This window comes from Podarcis cretensis, assembly GCF_951804945.1.
Source record: "Podarcis cretensis genome assembly, chromosome: 6".
In the NCBI taxonomy this organism is placed as follows: Eukaryota; Metazoa; Chordata; class Lepidosauria; order Squamata; family Lacertidae; genus Podarcis; species Podarcis cretensis.
The window spans coordinates 50,530,045-50,542,449 of record NC_137175.1 but is presented as its reverse complement, the minus strand read 5'-3'; the positions used below and the strand labels follow the sequence as shown (position 1 = coordinate 50,542,449).

The following is a 12,405-nucleotide window of genomic DNA, read 5'->3' as shown; positions in this document are numbered from 1 at the left end:
ATCTGAGCCAAAGACTCCCAGAACCCTGGCTAGCCACTTGGGACAATCCATCCTCAAACCACAAAGCTCCTCTGGTTGGAATTCTGACTGCTTGGACAGTCTGACCAACCAAAAACCCTCACAAATAACTTATCACCTCCTTTCTCCTCAACTGACAAATCTCAGCTATCCTACCAACAATTGAGTTAACTCCCAACTGACTGGAACCACTAGTTGGCCAGCAAATGATTTTCTTCTCATGCTTGGAGTAATATTAGACCTTTAAATATGTCTGGGATCACTTAAATCACCACAACAGTTTCTACTGCTCAGTGATGGAGTCAGCCTTCCACCATCCCTCTGAGAAAATGACAGTGTGACACCAACTTCCTCACAGGTAAGGCTTCCTAAGAACTGAAACCATGTTTGGCCACAACATCTCCTTCCTGAGAAGATCTGTGCTTTTCTTTTGCAAGACTGTGTGGTTTCCTTTTGTGTACTGGGGTCAGTAAGGGATAGGAGGATTTATGACACTTTACTCAGATTATGCTTCCAATGCTCAAAATTGTTTAATTAAGAAAAATGCAGGGAGACGATGTGGCCTTGAAGATGTTACTGGACTGGAACTCCTATCATGCTTATCCATTATCCATGGGAAAAGAATATAGAAAAACAGATAATATGTATCTGTTTTGAAGTTGTCTATGTTGTTGGTATTAGATTAATTGTGAAAAAACCACAAAAATATAAAGAATAGACAGGAAAGTACTTTGCTTTGCTCCAAGTTTCTTTCTCTCTCTCTCTCTCTCTCTCTCTCTCTCTCTCTCTCTCTCTGTGTGTGTGTGTGTGTGAGAGAGAGAGAGATAACCAAGTCAAAATCTCTGCAGAATTTAGAGCTTACAGGAACCAGAGACTCCTATTTTCCTGCTGCTTTCCCCCAGGGAAAACTGCTGTTTAGTGCTCAGTTGGAGCAAACGGCAATTTGGGTTTTCTCTGGGCTGATCTTTGCTCTGATTTGGCACTAAAGAGTGGGTTTTCTCTGGGAAAGGAATGGGGCATGGGGAAAAAATGCTCTGAAGCACGCCTAGTAAGCATGGGTCAAGCAGAAAACCATTTGGACTCGTGCTTTCTAGTCATGGGAAAAGCAGAAGTGTGGATGAGCCTATTTGAGTGATTCTGAGAGTTGGCCTTTGTCCCTCCCCTCGCCTGCTCACTGACATCTGAAATGGCACCCCCGCTTCACTCACATTAGTTATATGATTTTGTACATGAATCACTAAAAAAGAAGAAGATTTGGACAGTTTTTTAATTTGAAATTCATAATTTTCAGATCATATATGCCACAACAGTGCTACCACCTGCAGATTCTTTACAAACTTTAGACAAATATTACTTTTTAAAGGACATCATTGGAGTTGCTATTTTTAGCTCAAATACATGGCTATAAAGTTAAAATGCTATCTGCGTAAGTCAATTAGATGAACGATTACGGCACTTGCTGTTGTTAAAAGGCACAATTATTTTAGACTGCTTTTGCCAGTCCAACTTGGTTGTTCTCCCGGTCAAAGATACTGTAGTATTCTCTGATGAACACGTCTCCTAGGTTCCAACTGCCATCAAATGTGTATCCGAAACCACTAAAGCAGCCGACTTGTTTCTCCTAGAGAGAAGGAAAGGGATAGTCATCACATGCAGGAAGTTCTACAAAAATATAATCCCAGAAAGTAATTGGGTAGCAATGCATACAGTAACATTCCAGAACAAAGAAGAAAGAATTTCTCCTGAAATTCTCCTGAAAGTCTCCAAAGGAGATAAATAATGTAGATACAACAACAGTACAATAGTAATAGTGCACAAGACTGTACATTATGTATTTGATCTCTTAATCAACAGGATGATCTCCCAATCAATATAAACCAGAGAATTGTACAAAGTATTGAAAAGTGATAGGAATCCTCCACAATTCCAAAATGCTTTTTGCCTACAAAGGTAGTGGGTGGGGGTGGGGAACACTCCCATTGGAATCATGGGAACACAGGGAGGTGCCTTATGCTGAGTCAGACCACTGGCCCTCTAGAACAGTATTGTCTACAGTTCGACTGACTGAGTTTCATGCAGAAATCTTAGCCAGCCCTACTTGGAAATGCAGGAGAGCAAATGCTCTGCCACTGAGCTATGACTCCTCCCTGTGGAGCTGATGAAGAGCACAAGAGAATGGTTTCCTATCTCCTCCCCTGCCTTGCCCCCTGCCACAAAGGCAGCATTCAAGTGAATGCAAGAGGCAGTGACGGTACAGATGTACAGCATGGGCCCATCCACATTCCTGTTTGGGCCATGGGATTTTGAAACACTCTAGAATGTATCATCACCACAAGAAGGAGATGAGGGGAGGAAAAATAGTGTTTGCTTCCAGCTTCTGTCTTCTCTGCAACTTCCATGCAAATACTTGGAACACCTGAGCGCTCCATAGATACATTGCTACATTTTGATGGAAGGTGTAATATGCGTCCTGAGGATAAGTGGGCACCCAGGTTTTGCACTAATGGGGGCAACATTCTGGGGATAGGAATAATTATTCTGTGGTCAGAGATACAATATATGTAGTCAGAGATACAATACAATTGTACTGTATTGTATAATACAATTCTGTAGTCAGAGATACAATACAATCAATAAATCATGTTGGTATGGAATCGGGATGCTGGTCAGCAGAGCAGAGCCATTATCCGAATTTGGACTGATTTTTTCCCAATCAGACATGCATGTATTAGCCCAGCATTTCTGACATTTTCGGCATATCTAATATGATTTCCCCCTAAATATTTATTCCATTTTTTCTGTTTTCAGCCCATGTGTCCATAAAGATTTTGCACTTTAAATCTGCCCCAACTCCTTTTGAATTTGCATTCTTATGGCAAGTAAATGAGATTCGAGAATGATTATGTACCTTTAGAGTGTAGGCTGATGGAGGCAAAGGATAGTGGATTCCATTGATTACAAAAACAACATCTGGCATATTGGAGAGTTTACTGCAGTTGATTTCACTCTGAAAAAAATAAGGAAGAGAGCTGAGTTCTTGTGTTGTTCTGATGATGAAGGAAATGAACTGGCAAACTTCAAGCTTGGTTAAGAAATGCAGTGGACTCGTCCCAGTGCCAATCTCAGGAAAGAACCTTAAGAGAGAACTTGAGTATTCTGGACTTCCCTTCAGACCATCTAATGTAGCACACATGAACAGTGAATTGAACAGTGAGTGCATTGTAGCACAGAAACAGGGCATAGCGTGTTCTCCATCAGGGAGAGCACGTGTTGCGGTTGGGGATTCTAAGACACCTTGCTGTTTCTGGGCAGATGGTTTGGCCAACTCGTAAGCGGGAGCAGGCAGTCCTGGGGAAATTTAGATGTTGCCATTTAGTGATTGACAGCCCTATTTGTTAGATACAAGGCACGCAGCAACGGACGTCCTCTTTCGCTACATGCTTCGGATCACCTGCCCTCCCTTCCCTAATGTTAGGCTGTTTGCTTGACCTTGCTATTGCCTGTCATGGGGTCGTCTGCTTTGGGGCAGGGGCCCGGTAGGAATTTTGCCATTTGGCTGATTAGTGTGTGCCACTTGGTTTTCGCCTACCGCGTAGCAAATCGTCACAACTTGTAAGGTTTGCGGTTAGGCATTGGTCTGGAATTGGTTGCTGGAGGGGTATGGATTCGGCTGTCCCTGCCCCCCAAAATGCTGCTGCTGGTGGAGGGGTATGGATTCGGCTGTGCCTGCCCCTCCAAAATGCTGCTGCTGCTGAAGGGTTTTACCGTTAAAGGAACCCAGGGGCTCCCCCAAGCTTTTGTCCGAAATCCCCTGGCAAGGGGCTAGGGCCACGCAAGCCCCTGGGAGCATGCTGGGGAGAGGTGAGGCATGGTTCCCAGTCCCGTCTCTCTCCCCAGGTGACTTACCCTTCCTGACTTCGCGGGGTGTGTGAATGTCAGAGCTGTCCCCGTGCGGGGGCAGTTAGTGCTACCAATGCCTAAGCAACCACTCACATTGCTGTATTTGAATAAAGTTGTGGCCAAAATTATGCCAAAAGAATTAAACAAAAATTAAGTGTCAATTGTGTTTTCCTTTGGGGTGTATTGGGGACCTCGACACGCAACTAGCTGAAGATTGCAAACAAATAAACTCAAAGCTTTGAGTCCAGTCTTCATATCCAAAACCATATCCTCTCAATTAAGATGATACAACCATCCATTCTAAATTCTGCTCTGAGACCAAATTCCCCATTCTAAAGGGATGCTGATGCCATGCTGACATACTGAATCTGTATGTCTGTTCTTTCTTGAAATATTCTGTTTGGGGAAAATAAAGATATCACAACTGGGAATACAACTATTTTGAGGAGAGGCAATGGTACTAGATAATAGCAAAGCCTGCCCCCCTCTCTCTGCAGATGGAGTGCAAAAGAATTGTGCACCTTTCATATTTGTACTGAAGAAGGACCTTCCGCAAGTTTAAGGTTGCATGACAAGGTACATCTGCTGAACTTCCTTCTTCTGCATAACTCTTAAAGGTCCTCTTTTGCCAAGAGCCAATAAACCCATGAAAAACATGTCCTCACTTCAGCTAACTTTGTTAATTCAACATTAGGCCCATTTTTTCATTGGATGTCACACTGGTCCAGCCGAACTCCAGTTTGTTTCCTTTTCCTGCTCTTACCATTGCCTCTCCTTCCTGCACTCTCACTACATACTCACAAAGCCTTGCATGCCATATCCCCTATGCTCAGGCACATTAGTGTCCATGAGCAATACCATGAAGAACTGTGAAGACTAGGACTGGGATGCAAGCAGGAATCCGAGGTCAAGGCTAATCTTAAGCACCTTACTCTGCATGTATCTGAAATGTGAGCTCAGCTAATGATATGGGGTCTCTTTCAGCTACTGTGTGAAGACAATGGCCCAAAAGTAAAACTTACCATGCCAAAGTGCGTTGGAGTGGCTCCAATGGCTTTTTCAATTTTAATCATATCATATTTTGGGCCAAGCAAGAGGGATGTCCCTGTATCAACGATTCCATGGCATCCACCTTTGCAGGCAATCTCTGTACCATTCACTAAAACGCTGAGAAATGAGAAATCATTAGACATAGAACATTCATTGGATCAGACCACTGGTCCATCGAGCTCAGTATAGTCTATGGTGAATGGCAGCAGCTCTCCAGGATTTAAAATGCGGGGTTCTTCTAACCACGTTTGGAGATATCAGTTATTAAACCTGGGATCTTCTGCATGCAAAACATAGGCCCTACCACTGAGATACAACCCTTCCCCAAACATGGACTTAAAACAAAATGGATAGTGGGATATGATAAGTGGTTTCAGGAAGCTATCCATCCCTATGCAGCTTAGGTTCTCCATTGTGCTAGCCAGTATTACATCACATATTTGAAGCTGTAGACGGTAGTAAAGCAAAATGCATGAACTATTGCTTGTAAGGTCTTCAGGGCAGGAACCTGTCCTTATATACACTGTAGATCACCATGAACATAAGAAATAAATAAACAAATAAATAAATAAAATGATAATAACATTGACAATTCATCCTAACAACTGACATCTTGCAAATACAAAGTAAACTACATATTAGTATTTACATTTTATTGCAAATCCTTCTCTTCATTTCCTTTTGTGCCATATATTTTTAGCTAGCCAATAACTAGGGCTGGATCTGCACTGATATGTAAAAACGCCATTGAAGGATTTTATTTTAAACTTACATAGCTCTCAATGTAATTTCTCATTGCCAACTGATTGCATCTCTGCAGCACAGCGCTGGTGTCATATTTTTATAACACATTTTAATGTTATAACTGACCAGTATAGATTTGGCCAATGAATATTAGTCACAAAAAATTTCCAGTGTTATTGTAGACGGCACCTACTTTCCCTTGTGGCAGTCCATATGTTAAGAATACCTTAATGCTACAACATCAACTACTAATAATAATTTCTGCTTACCTATCCAGTGCAATCTGCCAAAAACCTGACTGATAATTAACAGGTATCCAATTAATACGACCAGTATAGTGAGATTGATCAATTCCACCAAAAATGAACTCACTTCCTCTTTTCTTTCTGAAACATGAATATATGGTGTGCTGTTACCAAGCCATTCATTCACAATAAGTTGAACTGCATGTTAAAAAACGAATGTATCATATTCTTGTACCTCTGTGCAAATTACTACCGAAAGAGGAAAAAAAGAAAGGAACATTCGTAATGCACCAGTATCTAATTGTGAACAATGAAGGCTCTAAGATTCTGAAAGGTGAATGCTGTTAATACTGTATACGTTTCCTGTTTTGTTCTCCATATCACCATGCTCCCTGTTCTGCTTTGTACATCACACAAAGCAGTGCCTGGATAACTCATCACCTAGGCTATCACTTCAGCAAAGAAGCTAGCCTAGCTATTCCAGGAATTCGAATCCTCGATTAGATTTTAACACTTGTTGGATCCAGGAATTAAAAGGGTCTTGCCATACAGCCTACGTCTCTCACAACTCATAACAATACATTTTGCTGACCACTTGACCTTAAAAATAGTCAGGTGAAAAGGTCTTTGTAATGCTGTCCTCCCATTATTCTGGATGGGGTACCATTGCAATTGGGAACAAAGATTCCATAAGTGTTTTTAGGTAGGAGTGTCTCAAGGTGATCCAATATTAAATTAAAATCAAAAGTGATGTGAGCTATACTGATGAGATATAATCTAATTTCCTATTCTGCATTTACATAAATTATAGAATGTTCTCCGTCTTCACTCTCAGCCTCAACTCTCTACCTTCCCACATCAACATAGTTCACCTGAACTTGGCTCTTCTCTTAAAGCAAAGCTCTTCTCTCAAGGAGCAAAGAGCAAGATGGTGCAGTCAACAAATCAACTTAGCAGTAAAGCAAAATAGTATTTACCTGCTGAGATAAACAGAAAATTGGTGTTTCTCAAGCAAGCCTTCCTTCATCAGGCTATCAAAGAACGGAGTTGCTTTTTCTTCAGAAAGGGAGGGGTAGGCTAAGCCCAGGATCCCATCAAATGGCATGTTGACAAAGGCTTTACCTGGCTCAGTGGTACTCAAGCCAAATCCCTGATGAGAAATGGAAAGACTGGATACCTAGGAGAGAAGCAAAGTATCTCCTTAGTACAGAGCAGGGTTCTACTAGTGATGTTCATCTGCTTATTCACACACACACACACACACACACACACACACACGTGATGTATTGAAGGTGCAGCCCTGTGCATGTTAACAAAAAGGAAACCTCATCAAGCAGTGTTCTGTCTTGCTTTTCTTTTTAAACATGTATGGAATTTGGCTTTCCAGAGAATAATATTCAAATGTGGATAGCGGGTAAGAGTGACTTACATCCCAGTTTTAAACGTCTTTATTCAGAAGTAAATCTCAACAATTTCATTGACATTTACTTCAGGATCCCATGATTTTGTTCTGCTTCAATTTTGTATTACTTTGATGCTAACAATGGCAATTAAAAATCAAGAAATCAGTGGACTATGCTGCTATGTGGGGAATGCTTTGATGTATATTAAAAATCAAGCTCAGGGTTGGTATGTTCCCACCATTTTTTATTTTATTGGGCAGTAGCCCTTTCTGCTTCCCTCCAATAATAATAATAATTCTCATTTTCTTGATTGATATTGGATTGAACCTTTCTATGATATGAAGTGATATCTAAGTATGTGTCACAGAACTATCCTAGTAAGTCACCAGTTGGTTCTTTTTTGTTGTATTGTATAATGTTTCGATTACTCAGTAAAGTCTTTTTAAACAAAAAACAAAACAAAGCTATTAAGTTAAAATATATTTTGTTTTGAGTTCCTTTATATGCATCCATCTGCAGCATATAATCTACATATGTAGATCTACATATGTATTTATGTATATATGTTTGTGTGTGTGTGTGTGTGTGTGTGTGTGTCCAGAGAAAATAATGGGCTGTTTTGTTTTTCCTGCATTGAAGTTTGAGTTCCAGCATTCAAACAGGCTGAGATTCACTGGCCTTGGAAATGCACAGAACCAATAGCTGAGTATAACATTGTACTGTACCTGTATAATACTATTAGTTTACCTTAACTGTATCAAATACCAAGATTCCTTTCATGCTTCCGGTCCCATACTTAATGTGGAAGTGTTTTCCTGTTCTGCGGAAGGTAGAAGACTTAGATGAGTCAAACCTCCGATGTTTTACTAAAAGTAAAAAAGAAAGAAAGCATTAAATAGATATAAAAATAGTGTTTAATCATAGATATCAGGCAGAAATCACAGTATAAAATAAAACTATTGTAAAATTTTAAAGTAAAGGGTGTTTGGAAAATACTAGCAATCTTGTTAGTCTACCTGCAGAAAATATTTAGATAAAATTGGGAGCTATTATTATTTAACTGAATAAATTTTACCCAATACAAAATGATTCCCTGATATTGAAACTTGAATCTTTCTTTCCCTCCCCCATCTCTCTCTCTCTCTCTCTCTCTCTCTCTCTCTCTCTCTCTCTCTCCCCACACACACATGCATATATTCATTCTAACATTTTCGTACCATTAACTAAAAATGTCTGTGTTCGATGGTGGGAATTGAGTTTCACACAACCAAATCCACTTGATATTCTTGTATACTCTTATGCGTGTTTATTCAGAAGTAATGCCTCTAATGGACTTTGATGGCACTTCCTTCCAGGAAAGTGGGTATATAGGATTGGAGGCTCACTTGTCAATCCAATGCATATTTATTCAGAAGCAAGTCCCTGTGCATTCAGTGAGTCCTAGGTAACTGGAATTATAGCCTCAACCAGACTCCGGATTTCTGGTTGTGAAATAATGAGCCCATTCCTTATAGCTCCCCACCACCACTTTTACATCTGACTAACATGTTTGACTACATTGAGGTACTCAGTTACTTACGGCATGCCTCACTACTGCACATGACAGATGGTACCCAGAGATCGGATGACCCAGTGTCAAAAACAACAGAGAACTTCTGTGGCGGGGTTCCAATGTAGATTGTTCCATAGTATTCGAGCTGTTGATTTATAAAACAAATACACTTTGTAACACTTATTTTGGCTACTTGTCTCTTTTTTTAAACTTTTGAAAATTTTAGTTCCTCACAGATATGCAAGCTAATCACTGTAAATTTGAGTGCCACATAACTAACTGAAGGGTGGAAGCAGGAAACAGATTCTTGGCAAAAATTGGTTCATCCAGAAAGGGTTTTTTTTCAAATAAATGAAGAATAAACATCAAAATGTTCAAGCTGAATGCACAGAAACGTAACCTACAATCAGCAAAGATACAACAGTAGGGCTACCAATTTTCCCCAGTGTCCTTCTGTGCATAGTCAGTAAGGTAAAATAATATTTTTCTAGCTCACATCACCCCAACTTGCCCTACATGTGATTCAGTAGGGTGGCCAGATGCAAAGGAAGTCAGGACTCACAGACCTTTAATGGATGTGTAGAATTAGGGTTGTTATTTAGCAAAGGGCATTTCAGCAGGTGTTAAGTTTGCATGATGAGAAATCACTCCTGTTGGAAACATCAAAGGTGCAAGAGCTCTGTTCTCTTTTGCATCTAGCTCCCCCTAGCTGTCAATGGGATTTCAAAGTGCTTAACTATGGGTGGATCATGGGTACAATCCATCCAAAGTAAGTTTCAACATGTCCCATAGAAATCAACAAGGCTTTAAGCTAGCCATGACTAAATCGTGAACATGAACATGAACATGAACTCACATCCAAGAAATCCAGAAGCGGTTCCTTAGACACCTGGCCATTTTTTGTAAAAGGGAGGTATTGATTACAAAAGAAGCCATAACAGTGTTTCAAAAGAAAATCTTCCAGCAAGTTTTCCTCCCTAAGAATCTTTCTTAGACTCTTCCTCCTCTCCAAAGAAATCCTGGTACAAAAGAAACAAATAACAATAACAACAACAACAACAACAACAACAACAACAACAACAACAACGTATTTATATGCCACCTGTCTGACTGTGTTACCCCAGCCACTCTGAGTGGCTTACAACAGATTAAAACACAGTAAGATATCAAACATTTCAAACTTCCATATACAGGGCTCCCTTTAGATGCCCTCTAAAAGTCAGGTAGTTGTTTATTTCCTTGACATCTGATGGGAGGGCATTCCACAGGGCGGGCACCACTACCGAGAAGGCCCTCTGCCTCGTTCCTTCAGGGAGGGTGCAACTACTGAAAAGGCCCTCTATCTGGTTCCCCATAACCTCACTTCTTGCAAAGAGGGAACTGCCAGAAGGATCTCAGTGTCCGGGCAAAATGATGGGGGTAGAGACACTCCTTCAGGTATGCAGGGCCAAAGCCATTTAGGGCTTTAAAGGTCAGCACCAACACTCTGAATGACTATGCTTGTATTTTTTCTCTCCTGGAAATGTGCTTATTTTGCAATTAGTCTTTCCACTCTATAGCCCAAAACTTAAGAATAAGTTTGATGCAGTGTGTATCTATGTATACACACAAATATAAGTGTGTGTGTGTGTGTGTGTGTGTGTATACACACACGCGCACACACACACACACATTATACACACGCACACACACATACTCTGTCTCTCTCTCTCTCATATATATATATATATATATATATATATATATATATATATATATATTCATAGATTTGTAGATACAATTCACACTTCCTTTTCTCTCTTGCTTGATTAGTTAATCAGAAAGCACATATGTCTGTGAAGTAAATATCAGCAATATAACGATAACTTACTTAAAGAGACATTCGGAGAGAGTGATAATGGTGAAGAGAACTGTAAGGCACTTCATCCTGCTTGTTCAGCAGAGGCTGCTCCAGTTTCTCTAGTGTTTGTTGCAGAAATGCTCTTCTTTTATAGCTCCTTGTGAAGTATTCAATGTTATTGAAAGGGTGAATTATGATATTTCATCACAGAAAGCCCCTCCCATTCCAGGAAACCAAAATTGACCAGTCATATTTCTTTGTAAATACGCTGAAATTCTCCCTAAGGTGTGTCTTCATCATAAAAGATTTTCAGTTATAAATAAATGCAGTGAATAAATTGCCACACATTATATTTTCATATCTTATTTGAAACCACGAAGATGTGCTGATGGTCAAAGTAGGCCAGTAGTCTTCAACCAGTCCAGACTCAAGACTAGAGATAGTGGAGAAATTCATCTAGGCAAACTGAACAGGCCCATGGTTTGCATGTTCATTGTCTTTGTGGTCTTGCTTACAGAGAAATATGGTGGCTTTCCAATACTGGGGCTGAGCTTGCTTGTTTGTTTGTCTTTGAGAATTTTGCCAGTATGGCAACATTGCTTTCTATACAATTCAATCAGCTTCTGCCAGACTTGGCATCTGAACTGAAGTGCCTACTACTGCTGAAATCTGTATTTGCTTTAACTTCAGTCTCTTTGATTGATTGTGGGGGCAATGATGTTAGCCATTAACTAATAACATTCACCGTCTTATTCTTGTCTCTCCCACCCCTGCCCCCTGTGACTATAGCCTCCTTCCTGGGCTTTCTTAGTCCTTTCTCTGTTGCCACTTACAGGTCTTCCTTCCTTTCACAATTCTTCCCTTTGTCAGCTCTCTGCCTGTCCCCTTTCCCTCTCTGTTGACACCTTCGTCTACCTTCTTTTTACCTAATCACACAGTGGAGTCCTCTCTTTCTCTCACCTTATTCTACTTTCTTTCACCAGCTTTTATTGCTTTTCTTATAGGCATTCAAAGCCATTCCATCATGCTCCTGTGACCCAATAAGAACTAGCTAAAATCATCTCTCCACCCCTTCTTCACACACGTAAATCTACTTCTGATGCACATGGAAAGTTTAGCACATCTTTCTTCATGTGTAGCTCACCAGAACATTAAAAAAATAAAAGTGCTGGTGTGAGGCTGGGTGAAATGGGCATATGACCTGACCAGATACCCTGAGAAGGGTACATATGAAACAGGATGAAGGTGAATGGCAACAGGGCCACTTGAGGCATTAGGAACTTGACAACTGAACAGAGAGACCTCTAAATAGATCCCTTCTCTCTGCCCAGCAAGGAACTTTTCCCTTCACCCAGTCCTATTGCAGGTTGCTGGGAGTATTGTTGGCATAAACATGTGTTCCGGCTCCCTCCAATTCTTATCACCTTCAACCACCAGATTCCTGCCATCCATAACTGGTAGGGTCCAGAGGATGCCATCATGGCAGCAAATGGGCAGCCAAGCTCTCCCACTGACACTTCTGCATTCCAGCATCATTCCATTCCTGGAGGAGTCCAGAAGGCCACAGAAACAGGCTAGAAAGTGAACCAAGGACCTCTGCTCCATACAGAGGTAGAGCCAGGGCCAGCCCATCCATGAGACAAGGTGGGATGA

At 40.7% G+C, this 12,405-nt stretch overlaps 1 protein-coding gene across 2 annotated transcripts; it reads right to left on the bottom strand.

Moving 5' to 3' along the window:
- Positions 1 to 1,313: 1,313 nt before the first annotated feature.
- On the bottom strand, positions 1,314 to 10,870 carry LOC307218275 (embryonic pepsinogen-like). 2 transcript variants are annotated; one of them, XM_079980486.1, is made up of 9 exons: positions 10,783 to 10,870; positions 9,769 to 9,931; positions 8,940 to 9,057; positions 8,108 to 8,226; positions 6,935 to 7,134; positions 5,982 to 6,098; positions 4,941 to 5,085; positions 2,927 to 3,025; positions 1,314 to 1,639 (listed from the first exon to the last, which is right to left on the bottom strand). In XM_079980486.1, exons 1-9 carry the CDS (start codon positions 10,836 to 10,838, stop codon positions 1,502 to 1,504), a joined length of 1,155 nt encoding a protein of 384 aa, XP_079836612.1. In that variant the 5' UTR covers positions 10,839 to 10,870; the 3' UTR covers positions 1,314 to 1,501. The 2 variants fall into 2 exon arrangements, with proteins under 2 accessions (XP_079836612.1, XP_079836613.1); XM_079980487.1 differs by lacking the exon at positions 2,927 to 3,025.
- Between the last annotated feature and the right edge of the window lie 1,535 nt (positions 10,871 to 12,405).

What these genes read in the sequence shown, in the direction of transcription:
- LOC307218275 (XM_079980486.1), bottom strand. Translation starts at nt 10,838, where the DNA reads ATGAAGTGCCTTACAGTTCTCTTCACCATTATCACTCTCTCCGAATGT. An exon ending in CTCTCCGAATGTCTCTTTAA is followed by an intron (nt 9,932 to 10,782) that starts GTAAGTTATCGT and finishes CTTTTGTACCAG; the next exon opens with GATTTCTTTGGAGAGGAGGA. An exon ending in CATCAGCCTACACTCTAAAG is followed by an intron (nt 1,640 to 2,926) that starts GTACATAATCAT and finishes CCTTCTCTCTAG; the next exon opens with GAGAAACAAGTCGGCTGCTT.